The following is a 16,129-nucleotide window of genomic DNA, read 5'->3' as shown; positions in this document are numbered from 1 at the left end:
TGTAGAATACTTACATAGTACACAATCTCTATATTCAGTAAAGTGCTTCTTTGAGATGAACATTCATTTTAATGATTACATATAAATAGTGAATACACGCCATAAATACATCTGTTCCAATTGCTTCATACTTCAAGAATTCAAAATTATTAATATTTCACTCGCGGGATGTAGCAAGTTGCAGTTGCCATGAGCCAGCAAAATTTCCCGCCCATCACTCTCAAATGTTCAAGAAGTTAGAATGCCGCGGGCAAAGGAAATGAAAAGAATGGATAGAAGAGTGCAGCCATCAGTATTTTCAATATTGTTATTTATATTAAAAGACTTAACACAAGCTATAAAATTGATAAATATTATTTACAATACACTAATAAATTTCTTTTACATACAATATTATAATAATTTTTATTAATTTGACATATACAAAATCCTATAATTTATTATCTGTGCCATACAAAATGGCGTACCCGGTTCCGCAAGCAATGCGTTTGTTTTTTGTGGCGTAAAATCGTTATAACTATCATTGCATTTTTATTGTGAAAACTTTAAACTGTGAAATAAGATGTCACGCGACCACAGGTCAGGGTTTTATAACAGAGACAGAGAGAGGGATCTGGATTGGAATCGCGGTGACTACCGCGATCGCCGGCCCGTAAGAAAACGCAGCAGAAGTCGCAGTACGAGTAACCTGGATAAACGACGCAGCCGAACGCCCAGAAAGTCAGATAAAGACATCATCGATGAAAATATTTTGAGTGAAATTTCCAAACTGCCAGAGCCTAGCGAGCTGTGGGATAGTAATCAATTTCAAGACAGTAACTACTCGGCACCGCCGCCATCATTCCCCGCGGAGGTATAATGCGACTTTATTTGTAATTCCATTTATCGCATCAAACCGTATCTAATACTTAAAGTAGTTGCTTTAGATTTCCATATTTATCGGTGCTTCCATAGTATGAGTTATCGGTGCTAGCACTCTATAATACGAATTAAACAAAATTTTGAGAAACTCGCTGAGTCTAAATACTTGGATGTATAACTTGTATACTTTTTACGTATTGATTATTGTAAAAACTAGACAATTTCAACAAGACATCCTTGCTTGAATGAAGTTGGTTAGTGCATGGAGTACAGCACATGCTTCATTCACACCTTTGTTTAGTTACTGTCTTCCTATCTTCCATCAGTGGCTTTGTCCCTAATGCTATATATATCATATTGCTCTGATGAGTTGTTGCTGTGTGCTACAATAGTATCAGAATTCTATGTTAAACATAATTTATTCTTCATGCCAAACAAATAAATGAATTAACAAACATAAGTTTAGTTTATGCTTCATTGGTAGTAAGCCTTTTACATAAAAGTATGTGACTGATGTAGACATAATGTGTATTTTAAATGGCCTACAATCTGCTTCTAATCGCCTTTCTAGAAAGAATAGTTTTAGCAAATGTATTCATGAACAAAGGAATAAAAATGATGAGAATCTAAAGTTTTTCAAAGATAAAATAAATAGTATGTAATATATTGAGATAAAACATTTAATCTTGGCAAGATTCATAGATGTATTAACATTTAACACAATGAAACAATAAACTTCCTACATGATAATGTAATGGTAATTAACTAAATAGAACTAAGTTAAAGTTGAACCGCTGCCAACAAACCCTTTGTGACAACACAAAGACTGATGTACTAAATGGTAGCCTCATTCATTGAACTCAAACAATAAAATAAGCACTCAGGATCTAATCATGTTAGTTTCTAAAAGACATTTTGAAAGCCATAGAGTGTAATGACAAATATGCCTAAAGTTTATTTAAAATATTTTAATACAAAAATCTTTCTAGACTGTACAGCAACATGGTCCGAGCACAGCATATGGCACGGGCTATCAGTCGCAATTCGCCGGCATATATGATGAATTCAATAACGTGCCACCAGCACCTGCACCGCCTGACATGGCGATCTGGAACCAGATGTCCCTCCCTCCGCCGCCACAGGCGCCTCCCGCTCCTGTACTCAACAGTGAGGATCAAATTAAGAAAGAGGGTAAGTGAGGTGCAATACTGTGGTAAAATAACTTTCAATTACAGGTCTCGAGAAAGCAATATAAAACCGAGGGATATTTAAATGAAAATTGTTTATAGTGAGTGTGGTGTTAAAAATTAAGTATAAGTTTGTTCTATATTACATGCATGCATGGTTTGTTACTTTAATTAATTAATTGATATTTAATTTATTTATAGGCTACAGTAAGTTGTACTGGTTCACTAAGGGATATTCTTTGTTAGTAAGATTCATTTTATTAATATTATGTATATTTGAATGTTTTATTTAATAAATTCTTAATATGATAATGAACTGAATTGTGTTGACATTTGTTTAAAACAATGAAATGTACTCTTCAAAATACCATTTACATTGTGTTGTCATAATATTTTCGAAGAAATACATAACTCAATTCACAATATCTTTGTAATATGCTTCATGGTTAAGTCAATTGTTAGGAAATGAAATCAAATATGTGTGACATCAATTGTTTTGTAAAATAATATACAGTCTTATATATTTTAAGAGACATATAATATGGAAGTTATTGTTTTAATTAATTGGCCCACTGTGTATTTTAGTCATACAATAAATAATAACAATTTTCTATTTCAGATTTTGTATCTAAAACTGACAATCTTATTTTTAAAGCTTTTGGAACATCGACTACTAAAACATGTACAAGATGTATCCTTCCACTGTTTATATTATTTTGTGTGATAACTTGTGTGCCTGATCTCCAAACTTCGGGTGTTATATTGAATAAGCTTCAGCTGTTCTGCTGTTATAACAAATATTGTGAATCAGTCTCTTTGCAGCTAAGCTAAACAATATTGGTTTTAAATTTTGCTGGCACCAATGTAATGTCACATAACTATCAAATTTCAAATATGGGAACTACCATTTAAATACAATAGTATGGTATATTAATACTCTTATTTCAAAGTTATGTTACATTACATTTATTACATAATAGCATAGTCATCGACACATTTTTAATCTCTTCACAGCCGCAATAGAGTCGGAAATGCGTCAGCAAAAGGCGGCTCTTTCGAAGCAGAGGGAAGACTACATAAAGAAGGCAGGGATACTTAAAAAGGAACTAGACACGCTGAAGGATCAGCGCAACGAGCTTCGAGGCGACGCCAAACGGTCGCCGAGCCCCGACACCAAGAGGTTTTTGAAAGAGAACACCAAGCTGCAGGTTTGACTACATAAGCACCTCGTGATACGTGTAGCTCATAAATTTAGCATATTTGCTTATATCTAAAGTGTGCTTTTAAATGTAACTTTGCCTTTATTCATTCTCATTTGATGTGTCATACCTGAAACTGTAGTTGGACAATATGTGTCAAACTTGACAGTTTTGGCAGCTGTCAAATGAGGTTAGATAAAGTGTTTTTGTATGATTATAATGAGAAACATTAGGGTCTACTCTCCATTGCATTGTGTGTCCAGTTGGAGATCCAGAACAAACTGAAGACCATCAACAATGTGGTGGACATGTTGAATGGTATAATTGGTGAAGAAGTGCAGCTGGAGATACCTGATTTGGACGACTCAGGGGAACGCACCTCTAAGAGGAAGTCCAGGTTTGTTACATTACGTGTTTATGTATATTGTGGCATACAATGTGAATTCAGATAGATGTGCTTGCTGTTATCAATGTATATTATATTTATTTTTTAACCAATATTCTTATTTTATTTATTATTATTGTTAAATATATTATAATTAACAGGGAACTTGGAAGATACATTTTATTACTAATATCATACTTTGTACCCAGAACAGGTTTCTGCAAAAACTTTACATAGAATTCATATCAATTTACTGATTGTATATAGCCAAATCAATGAAACCATAAGCTTCATTTACTTACAAAAGTACTGTTACTTTTTATTTTTATTAACTTACTAATATAGAATACCCAGAATGGATAAATTGCAGACTTGATCACTAAAACAGAATATTTGACAGTAGCACTGGCATGTAGAATGCAGATTATATTACACTCATTGAGTTAAAAAAAATAAGCAACAGGCAAGTGTTGCATTGCTTTAAAAAAATATCTCGAGTTGGCTGAATGGAAAAATATTTTATAAATAAGTACTGGCTGAATGTTGCGCTTTATTTAACAATTGAATCGGTAATGCCTATTGTAATCAATCCTGTAAAATATGTATTTTTGTGGTTTGTAACAAATCAAGACTTTTAGCAAAGAATATGTTGCGGAAGAGGAGTATGAAGCACTTCGTATGAAGGTGTATTTATTGTGTTGAAGATTGAAGAATAGAAGAATACACTTTTGATAAACAATATTTCTGTCAGAGTTTTTTCGAAGTATGTTGTAAAATATTTAAAGCTTTTCGAATTGTTTTCATCATGAATGTATTTATTGTTATTGCTGTATATTTGTGTATTTAAGAAATTAAATTTTGATATTTTGTTTAATTATTGTGGTGTGTTATTACATTAAAGTGTGTTGTGTGGAACAGTGTTTCTTTTAGTTTATCTGCGAACCACTCATCAACGTTGTTTGAATGGTAATTAAATAATTTACGAAAAGAAATATATGAAATGGTAACAAGTCCATCAGTAAGGCTTTAGAGAACTAAGGTCAAAACTGGACTTCATGTGGATGATGAATCATCATCAGATGATTATGACCCACACACATTTTTTGTGTGTTTTAATCGCGAAACGCTAGGGCTGGTACATTTTGCATTCACCTAAAAAAAGAGGGCTTGAATCGGTAAACACGTTTGTTACGATATCCACTTTATTGACACGTATCGTAACAATTTTACACTATTACCTATTACGGTTTAAAAGGTAAATATTTGTAGTTCGCGGCGCATGTTGAGTTCAGGCACCTTTAATCGATCATAAATATTAAAAATATTTTTTACGCTATAAATATCTCCCGTGTCTACGCTAATTGTATACGCGACTTTAAAAAATTGTTATAATCAATATTATATTTACGGTTTCTAAACAATTTATCGACAAAGTGACATAATTCTCTGTTGCAATTGTATTTTGGTGGGTCATTAATTTGATTTTATGTTACCCGTCGACTGACGTCAGGTCCCCAGCGGGTAACAAGTTCAACTACGTGTACTACGACCCGGAGATGCACTGGTGCCGCGTGTGCAACGAGTTCCCGCCCACAGCCAAGGACTATCTCAACCATCTGCACTCGCCGGCGCATCACAAGTAATTATTACATACAAACCTTATCACGTGGGGATGTCACATACTACTATATTGACACCTAGATTGCACATTAAACATACATATTTTTTCTTAATTCATCATCATCATCTCAGCCACAGGAAGTCCACTGCTGAACATAGGCCTCCCCCAAGGATCTCCACGTCGACATGTTGGAAGCGGAAGCTTCATTATTCATTCATTATTGTTCGCTGGTAAACGGTGGGAGGGTAACAGATCAATTTTGTACCAGAACAGTTAACAGATAGGATCTAACATAATATGATAAATACGTAAATAATTTGTTTCATTAAGTCTGAATTTTAACTGTTCAGACATCGTATGGTCTACACAATTGTTCGGTGGTCATATTGCGGGCGGATACAAATATTCTACCACCAACAAAAAGCTATATGAATTTCGCAAACATAATAATATTTTGATTATCTACTTTTGTGCGTATTTACATAAAATAAATTTAATTAAGAATTGGTCATTTTATTGAATTCAAAAAGAAAATTTTCCAGGATGGCTGCAGCCCACATGGAGGCCCCGTGGCACAGCCTGAGCGGCATGAATGAAGGCTTCCCGAACTATCCCTCGGCGCCTACCAAACGCACACCCATTAGAGGTAAATTTGTTATTAAACTCCTCTTATACCATAGAATTTTTCTTTCACGAAATAAGATCTTAGACCCTCACTCTTTTTCTCAAAAAAGAACATGAGGCATGTTCTAATGCAAACCAGCCAAGTTAAATTGCCTTTGTTTTATACTAACGGCTTTAGAGATTTAAAAGTTTTAACGCTATTATGTCATTTTTGTTTAATAAGCAATTGTTCCAGCTTTAACATCCTAGAAAGTAATATTCGTATGTGCAGGGTTGCAATTCTTCGTGCCTTCCACGGCGTGGTACTGCAAGCTGTGCGATCAGTTCATCGGCGATCTGCACTGCGCCTCCGCACATCTAAAGTCCATAACGCATTCAAAGAACTATAACGTGAGTATAGTATTATTTAAATATACGTTAAATATTGTTTTAGTATACACTGAATGTAATGTGTTGTCACAAAAGTATCTAAAAACGTGACTATAATTAGTACTACAATGTTAACAAAAAGTACAAGTATCTAATTGATAGATTTCAAATAGATGTTTTATAAGGTAATTAGTTTTGATTATTTTACATGAGTTTCAACGTCTGTCTTCTTGTTTTAGAATTTCGTAGATCAGAACCCGCACTGGGAGACAGACTGGATGTCAGACAGACAGAAGGCAGTAGAGAAAGGCCGAGCCAGCAAAAAGAGTGATCGTTCAGAAGATAAGCAAGCATACACCTCTCACACAATTACCTTCCATAAGGACGGGTTCCACACCAAGCACAAGGAGAGTCCCCCACACACGCCAGAGGACAAAAAGAAGAGGAAAGAAAAGAAACGAAAGAACAAGCGAAAGAGGAGTTCGAGTGACAGCTCCACCAGCTCCAGTAGCTCCGACAGTGAGCCCAAGAAGAAGAAGAATAGAGGTTGGTCTTATTTTCAAATGTCTTGTTTTTTTGCCAGTAAGGATAATTAATTGTCTATTTTTATTTTTTTGCAGTTGCCTACTAACAACAAATAGCCTATATATAATTATGAAAAATATTTTTATTTGCAACCAAATATTCTAGAAAGAAAGCACTTTGCGAAAATAACATTAAATTTCCATAGAAATTGAGAAACCATTGAAGCGTCAAGTAGACCGGAAACAAGATTCTAAAGTGGCATTTCTAAGTGCTACGTCTATTTGTAACTAATAAAGATACGTTTTAGGTAAAAAGAAGGAAAAAGACCACACGCCGGATGACAAGTCGCTCAGCGAGTGGGTGTCGAACATACAGATGGACAGGCTAAACGACAACGACCGGAAACTCATCGATAGCCTTAAGAATAGGTAATATGCTGTTTTGGTCGGTGGCGGGCCTAATCAGAATATTGCAAATATCAATTTTATTTTGACTGTAATATGGGTGTCGAAGCTTAGTATCAAATGTATCAAAACACATTGCAATATAAATTTGTAATTTATAGGTTCTGCATGTTGTCGCCGCTATTTTTAGGCCGCTCTTTTCATCAAGCACACGATCATAAAACTACATATATATAGATAGTAGAACGTAAAAATAATATATCCACATGTATTGCACATTTTCAGAATAAAGAAAGACAAGGAAGACGATAAGCGTCGGTCGCCGAGCCGCGGCAGTCGCGAGCGCGAGCTCTCCATCGCAGAGCTGCAGCGGAGGTTGAGGTGATTAGACAACCGGTACATACTCATAAACTAATCAAATACTTGTTATCAAACGTCAAAACATCAAACACGCTTGCCTACATTGTCAGTTGCTTATAATATATCATTAAAGGATTGTTAGTGTTGTAATGGAATCAAATAAAACATTTTATGCAAGTTTTATTTTTATTAAAAATACGATTTTAGTGGTCCTTCGAGCCGGATTTAATTTAAAATCTGATCAAATTTACCACGACTTTTTGACTGCAATAAAAAGGCGAATTCTGTGATTTTGCGAATGAAATTAAAAAATAAAATTTCTAATGGGTAATATTAAAGTAAACTTAATATCAAGTAACAATTCGTAAATTTTAAATTTTAACAGTTTCTGCGTTGCATGAAAATGCGCCGCACTTAATACGCGTGCGCCGATTCCCAGTACATCTATTAATAGCCTCTGGTTGCTAGAATTATGAATAAATTATTACAATCTGATTGCGTGTTGATCTTATAGCTATGCCTGTTATCTAACAGTGAATGCAAAGCGAATAAAATGTCCAGTAGAATTGAAAGGTGTTCTAGATTCTTATGCCTATACCATTTCTTGAAAGATGGAAGCGCGCCAATTTATACAGCACTTCTGGCATCTCTTTTACAAAAAAAGTATGAAAGAAGCATCACAATGGCACATTAAAATACAAATACATTTGACGTTTAATAAAAAGTATGTAAATTGATTAGTTGTGCACTAACCCATGTAGATTATAAGTAAAACTAACATAAGCTTCTTACTTGCAATATATTTGTATATACACCGTGACTTTATAGTCGTTTTGGAACCGAAAATTTTGAATTCTATATCAATAATAGAAGTGAAAAAAAATATCATTTTAATAAAATTAAAACATTTTATCATTAAAATGAATATTCGTTTCCGAATAATAAATGAGAACTCGTGGTAACGCCACTACAAACACTATGATCGGTGCTATTCATAACTAAGCGGCAAAATATTCTACAAAAGAATAGGTACAAAGAGACCGCCGCGTCGCGTCACGTCGTAGCCAATCACGCGCACCCCTCGGATGTACTTATGCCTTAGCTCGGCGAGCGCATACACTCCCGCGCTCCCCCGCCCGCCGCGCCGTCCTTCAGTAGGCTTCAGTCAGTAATGCGACAACACGCGCGCGATTAGGCTGTTCTGATTACGAAAATGAGTCGTCAGTACTAATATTCAAACGCGGAGTATTTGTCAATGTTTCAGCTATACGCTGTAGCTAAGTAAGTACAATTTGGAAGAGGCTAGGCGGTTGTACTCCTAGCCAGATCGTTTGAATCCGCTGCGACTTCACGGGATCGAAACTCCTCACGTTCCATCTACTCCCACTACCTTGGCTGCAACCCAGCGCCTCCTCGACCACGGATAATTCCACGCGCCGGCTCATGTGCAAGGCCGAGGACGGGTGAATCACTCGCCGGATAACGAAGTGGACATTTTAGAGTACTTTGAGCGGGATCATCGGCGAAGCACGAGAATGGCGGCACGGGAATTTAATGTTAGTATTTGTGTGGAAAACATTAAATACCTACGGATTACACCCGTATCGTTTCCGTCGGGCGCACGCAATTCACGACAACGGTGCACTGGTAATGAACATTACTGGACTATGGATTGGCCGCGGCGGCCCGTGACTTGGCCGGCGAGAAGTCCGGACTTGACACCCCTGGATATTTTCTTGTGGTCGGAAATAAAAAGGCTCGTGTATTTTCGGGAACACGAAACACCTGACGAGTTACGTAGTGCGATAGTGGACGCCTTTAACCGAGTGAAAAGTGACAGACACCTTGCGAAAGCTTAATACAATAACTTAAAACGTGCACGTTTGTGTATCGAACGCGGCGGACTCCATTTCGAGCAGTTGCTTCGTTACCGGCAAGTGTTAATAGGTAATCTGTAAATAAACTGTTTAGGTATGAAGTTGATTATTTTGTAAATATCTCCAATTTTTTAAATACGCCAGAAATACTCATAGTTCGTTCGCGCTGTTTATTTTTATTACTATGACAATAAATGAAGTAGGTATTTTATCGGAAAGTAATGCTTAAATAAAGTAGGTATTTCCGACGGTCCTAAGGAATTTAAAGGTGGTAGTGTACCAGTTTTTAATTAGGGACTCTGGAACCGCGCGCGCGTCTTACCGCTCTTGGTAGGTATCAGCTGACACGCGTGGTAGTGTGCGTCGTTTGTGAGAATTGTTGCGGCGCGGCGTTACTATAAAATCATTATCGAACTCGAACGAGTGAAAAATATTTGGATTATTTTTTTATTATCGACAGTAGAATTTATTTACTATTTTTTCAGCGTCCTACAAACTGTTCTAAGTAACCACGCTTCGGTTCCAAAACGACTATAAAGTCACCGTGTATACATGGTAAAACGATATATCGTTTTACCATTACAGTCAGGGTACTAGCATTATAAAGAAATAAACTTAGCCTTCCCTATTTATATAGGCGTTGCTCCATACAGAGTAGTAAATTTTATTATCACGTTATTTTATTCCCTTTATCTATATTGCTATTGACCTGCATTTCATTTAGAGTAATATTTTAAAACGAACTTACATTTTGTCAACATTACTTCCATTAAATAATGAGCAAGACACTAATTAAACATATTATAAGTAAGAAGTGTATAAAAATTAGATTTGGTTTGGTGGAGGATATCTATAGATAAAAATATATGTTGACTGCGGCACTCATATGATGTAAGGGACACCAATCATACCGTGGTTCATGCCAGATGAGTTTAACAGACCTGCACAGGCGCGGGCGCACGCTACAATGGAGTCGTACTGCAGTGTGGCAAATCACGTAGTGTGTTTTGTGTAGTTGATATGAACCATTAAATACACACCTATCGTGTTAGTTGAATACTCGTAACGCTCATTTTTACACGTGTAGTGTCTAACATTTAGGGTCTCTACGTAAATTAAAAAAACACATCTGACGTGCAGCCATTATTAAGAATGGATATTTCATGGTATTGCTACGTAGTCGACGTGTTAATAAATTTAAGCCTTAGAAAAGTATTTATCACTAATTTATGTTGTTTCTTATATGTATGTGAAGAGAATCTTTATTCTAACTTACAAATATATCTTATTCTTCAATTATCCTACTAGATAGTTAATGTCAATGGTATGAATTTCATTGTGTTTTATTTTGGCTAGAATTAACACCATTATTTTTATAATCGTTTTTTTAATACACTAAGTGCATAATCTGAACTGTCTTGAACCAGGTGTTTACAAAAATGTGATGGAGGGTAGTAATTATTAGTCATCATTATAACATTACATCTTGGTGATGGGATTAATAATAAATAAATAGTACATATATGGATTTATGGGATAAAGAAAAATACATTTATGGATTTTACATTAAACTTGGGGTGCAGAGAAAGTGAGCGTCGTGACATCCGTCCGCACGAGGAGAGGCGCCGTGACGAGCGACGGGACGACAGACGAGACGAGCGACGGGACGAGAGACGAGACGAACGCAGGGAGGAGCGGCGAGAGGAAAGAAGAGACGACAGAAGGGACGAGAGACCGCCACCGGGCGCCAAGAAACCGGATATTAAGAAGATGCCGTTTATTGGTGAGAATGATTTTAAAAGCAATTACCTGATTACTAGCCCACTGCTATCTGCCTAAAGTCAGTTAAGTCTCCACAAATATTTCGCTTTGGCTACGCAATACGACCGTCGCCTTAAAATGTTTTATTTTAAATCGAATAATGCCCAGTAAATATTGTAGAGAATAATGGTTTATGAACCTCTTTGTTCACACGTAGTTCCTTCCTAAAGCTATATTCTAGACATAACCTTTTAATCATATTATTTAATTTAACAGGAAAAATGCCAGTCTTTAAAAACTTAGCGAGACCTTCAAAGACTGACGAACAGAAAAAAGAAGAGCAGAAAAAGAAAGACGACCAAGAAATAACTAAGAAAAGACGAGAAGAGATGGACGCGGAGATACAAAAGAAGGTAAATTTATTGTGGCTTTATTAATAAGTACATTAGCTTTTGCTCCCGGTTTCGCCACGTAAAAGTTTTTCTGGGATAAAAGCAGGTTATGTCCTCTTCAAGTTCTTAAAATATCTCCATACCAATTTTTTTCGAAATCCGTTTGGTAGTTTTTCGTTTATCGCATTTAAACAGACGATTGCGGCGGGGAACTTTATTTTATAATATGTGAACATTGAGGGGAATTAGTAAGTTGTAAGATACAATATGAATGATTGTATGTACTGTTTCATAGGTTGAGAGACCGTCATGTGGCATAGACGTTTGTGTTGTCTTTGTAGCCATATTCTAGGGCGAAAAGAAAAGAAACTAAGAAAAACATTTATTGACCACTAGTTGGATGGTGGGAGGTGTCCAGTTTAGTTTAATAAGCAATCAGCATGTATTGTCAGTAGAATGGATGTGCCAGGTCGATGTATTGTGTGCAGGTGGCGGAGTTCAAGCAGAAGATCGCGAAGGCGCAGCTGGAGCGGCAGCAGCAGTTGGAGCTGCAGGCGCTGGTGCTGCCCGCGCCGCCGTTCCTGCCGCCGCTGTCCGCGCCGCTGCCCGCCACGCTGGCGCCGCCGCTCACCACGCTGCCGCCCGCGCCCACGCTCCCGTGAGACACATAACCATTCACATAGCCATATACGAGGACGATAGGCCGACTGCTACGTCTCGCCATACGGGATATTGGTGCAAAATTAGTCTCTGATAATCTGACTGATTTAAAATTCCAAAGTTATTCCTAGTTCACAGTCTATACATGGAATAAATAAACCAAAGAGACCAATCTATATAGAAATCAAATAATCAAATTCTTTTATATCAAAATATTCAAAAAATAGAACAATATAAGTACATGACTAAAAATACAAAACACTAATATTAAACCATATCATTGTTTCAGAACGGCAGCGCCTCAACAACCACAACCGAACTTATCAAAAGACTTCCAAGACGCGCTCGACATTATCTTCCCCACCGGAGAAGTGAAGAACCCAGAACTGCCCGGACAGGAAATGTTCGCGATGCCTCCTGGATTCCCTCTCATGCAGCCATTCCCACCACTGGGACTGATGCAGCCACAGATGTTCGGATTCGATATGAACGGGCAGTTGTTCCCCCCGAGGCCCCAGTTATATGACGCACATGTTCCCCTAGTGTCGAGTCCCAAGCCCAGGCCACAGAATAAGAATAATAATAGGCAAAAACAAAATGAAATGAAGAAAATACAGAATCAAAACAATCCGCAGCCAGGACCTGCTCCAAACGCGCCTAAGGAGAATATTAAGAACAAGGAAGAATTGGATGACTTGGCAATGCTCGGTATAGACGCTTCAGACGTCGGCGCCGGTATTTAAGACAAACAACCTACTGACGTGAAGGACGCGTGCCACTCGTAAATATACACCAGAGTTCCCCACACTGGGTCAAAGTTTGGATATGAGATATTTTTTGCCAGGTTTGCTATTCTGACACTTTACAATTTAATTTTATCCATTGTGTACAGGATGCATTTATTTTTAATATAGTAACAGAGTGAGATACATTCCATATTTTCTGTCTCACTTTGTATTGTAATAATTTTGCAGCAAAAATGTAACCATAAAATTTTATCAAGCTTCAGGAGCTTAGCCGGCAAACACACAGCTTCGATTCTTTAATATTAATTTATCTTCGATGGTGATAAACATCTTCAATTTAAACCATTGATCAAAATTCATTAAAAAAAAAATAAGCAATTAAGGAAAGTTTTACTTTGGGCTTCCTTTTGTTTCATATTATTTTGGCAGCCTTGAAAGTAAAGAAATTGAAATGGAATAGCTAACATAGCAGCTATAGCTCAATTCAATTAAACTAAAGCCATAGCCGTACAATTTTAAAATGTTAGACAACAAAAACATCTAAGAAGTGTGTGGGGAAAAATTGTGGTGAATATTATCTTAGTCGCACGCCTAATCACGTCGGTAGGTTTATGGCGTTTATTGTTTGTAGCCCTAGTGGCAGTTGGTGTAAGTGATGTGTAAAACTATAGTTATTAATGCGTACCATACAGAGTCAAATGCGGATACGTTAGTGCGTGGTAACAATATTGATGTGTAAGTTTAATGTAGGATGAAATCCTAGCCTGACCAGGAAATTAAAAATCCCGGTTTGAGGGCGCCACTTGCTTTTTTCTTTAGTTATTGCCAGTACACTAAATTAGTTCGATGTTTCACCACAACATAGGACCTTGGCGCTTTTATTATCCTGGTAAGGCTACAATAGATTTAATGAAGGAAGAGTGTAGCTTTCTATTAATGAAATATTTTTTACCTTGTTGTATAATTCTAGAATTGACCTGTTACAAACTAGCAAACTTCATAACATTAGTGTAGAAAGCAGATGAACGTGATCACACGTCCGTCACGGGAGCTCGAGCGACATCAGTCCATTGCAAATCATAATAAACTCAATGAATCTTCACACTGCCCGGATACTGCACGAATGCGTTCAAGGCATAGTTGCAACTAGTACAAATAGTGGCATGAGTCGTGAACACATTTGTTCATGTGTCGATGTCAATATTTCATTCGAGGTTCGAGCTCGTTGTATATTTGCTTCTATATGCCATAAATTTTCGCCTAATTTACATACGCGTACAGACCCCACCACAGTTCATCTGTACTTATGACTTGTGCTGTTACTGTAGTCATTTGAATCATTTGAGCGGCCTGAAGTTAGTTACGTTCTTCAGTTTTTACGTCAGCTGTCAACCACTAGACTGAAATCAATGGTATCGCCGCCCGTGATCGACTTCAGCTTGCTATAAAAATTAATGATAGCTAAAGTAGTATACTACTTGTGCCTATTTGTTTATAATATGTACCCTCTTATATTTAACATCAATGTGACGTTTAATTTTAAAATAGGTTGTGTTACTGATTTCTCGAAGTCATTAGAGGAAGGTGGGTTAAAATAGACATTGTTTTTGTTTTATTGTTTAATATTACCATTTCAAAAGGTAAAATCAGCCTTAGTAATGATTATGGTTGTAAAATGTAATTTTTATCGTAAAATATCTGCTCTTTATTTAATAACTTGTATTTATCCACCTTTTAAATAATTGTATGTAGTGATTGATATGTCTTAACAAAGACATTATTTAAAACAAGGTATTACTCTTCAAGTACTTTTCCCTCTAAATGTGGTGTAAATTGTATTAAATAAAAATGAATGTAATATTTTTAAACCAATTTCGATCATAACCTACGATATAACCTATAATGGCTAAGTATGGATACGAGGTATAACTGTGTTGCCAATTTTCATGTTGCTGCTAGCTGTTAGGTAATGTGGCGCTTTGTACAAAATGTTTGCCAAAAATAGTGTTAATTCTCTGATCTAGTATATCCGCTAGAAACCATAGTTTTCTATATTTCATTCTCAGGTTTATTGAGTGAAATAAGTACTTATAAATTGTGTAAAAATCGGAAGATATTTTTTCCCAGTGTAGGATAAGCTCGCCTATTAAATCGAGGAAAGGGAATACCAAAAATATTGGTTTCCAGTTCACCCCTGCCTACCACTCTAAGGAGCAGGTTTGATACATTATCATGTTATTATCCCGAATGGGACTGATGTAAACTTGACTATTTTATGAAACAATAATAAAAACTTCTAATTATATTATAGTTTTATTGACTATAGTACCAAGAAATGTGGGGGGTGTGAAGTTCCATCGATGACTGGTTATAAGCATTAAACCTCGGTAGGTGTGCGATTTGGAAATAGAATTCATTTCAGGGTAGTATATTATAAGCTATGGGTTCTCAAAAATTCATGCCGACGAAATTATATGGTAATGCGGCAATCTGTGAAACAGTTCCTGTATGCAGCAAGCATGTTCATTTTAAGTGTAGCCACTAGATGGCGTTAAAATAAATTCACAAAAGTATTGAGTACTTAGCTATGGAAATCATTAAAATCTGAGATAGCTACAATTCTAACATTTATCCATATAAAAACAAATGCTGTGTAATATTTAAATGTTCCTAAACAAGAGTACCGTACCGTAATACAACAGTTAACCGCTACTGGATAGATAAACGCGCTGTGCCATATAAACCGTATTAGTAAATAAGTAAGAACCCAAATTCAAACATTGCTTGAAGAAGTAATGTGAAAGTAGGGTGCTATCTCAGTTTCCATTCTTTCATTTGAACGTATTCTACCTAAGTATTCATTATTCAAAATGCTATACATGGATAGTACGAAAATTAATTACCTATGTGTCCCAATTAACACAGATGTTTAGTTGAAACAAGCAAGCATATGTAATATAACTAGCTACAAACAGGCCCTTAAGAGTCGGGATACCTTATTAAGAGCGTTTACGCATCCGCGCGCCGTATGTCTCAAAAACAGCACTTTTCGAAGGAGATAATATCCATCAAAACATTATTTTAAAAACATATGAATTAGTAATTATTATAGAAAATTTTGTTGTCTAAAAAGTTAGTAGAGAAAATTTTTAGATTTA

The 16,129-nt window shown here is 36.2% G+C and overlaps 1 protein-coding gene across 2 annotated transcripts; it reads left to right on the top strand.

The window, feature by feature from the left end:
* The first annotated feature begins 431 nt into the window (after positions 1 to 431).
* LOC115441986 (zinc finger matrin-type protein CG9776) lies at positions 432 to 15,274 on the top strand. 2 transcript variants are annotated; one of them, XM_030166924.2, is made up of 14 exons: positions 432 to 853; positions 1,851 to 2,052; positions 3,063 to 3,256; positions 3,511 to 3,644; positions 5,143 to 5,271; positions 5,796 to 5,899; positions 6,149 to 6,267; positions 6,486 to 6,792; positions 7,079 to 7,199; positions 7,461 to 7,556; positions 10,996 to 11,195; positions 11,450 to 11,586; positions 12,054 to 12,223; positions 12,515 to 15,274. In XM_030166924.2, the coding sequence occupies exons 1-14, from the start codon at positions 563 to 565 to the stop codon at positions 12,966 to 12,968; spliced, it is 2,658 nt and encodes an 885-aa protein (XP_030022784.2). In that variant the 5' UTR covers positions 432 to 562; the 3' UTR covers positions 12,969 to 15,274. The 2 variants fall into 2 exon arrangements, with proteins under 2 accessions (XP_030022784.2, XP_030022783.2); XM_030166923.2 differs by having other exon boundaries at positions 5,784 to 5,899.
* The last annotated feature ends 855 nt before the right edge of the window (positions 15,275 to 16,129 follow it).

Source organism: Manduca sexta, chromosome 22 (assembly GCF_014839805.1).
Source record: "Manduca sexta isolate Smith_Timp_Sample1 chromosome 22, JHU_Msex_v1.0, whole genome shotgun sequence".
NCBI classification, from domain to species: domain Eukaryota; kingdom Metazoa; phylum Arthropoda; class Insecta; order Lepidoptera; family Sphingidae; genus Manduca; species Manduca sexta.
Note: the sequence above shows the minus strand (reverse complement) of the source record. Positions and strands in the feature narration are given on the sequence as shown.

What these genes read in the sequence shown, in the direction of transcription:
- LOC115441986 (XM_030166923.2), top strand. Translation starts at nt 563, where the DNA reads ATGTCACGCGACCACAGGTCAGGGTTTTATAACAGAGACAGAGAGAGG. An exon ending in ACCTCTAAGAGGAAGTCCAG is followed by an intron (nt 3,645 to 5,142) that starts GTTTGTTACATT and finishes GACTGACGTCAG; the next exon opens with GTCCCCAGCGGGTAACAAGT. An exon ending in CGCATTCAAAGAACTATAAC is followed by an intron (nt 6,268 to 6,485) that starts GTGAGTATAGTA and finishes TTCTTGTTTTAG; the next exon opens with AATTTCGTAGATCAGAACCC.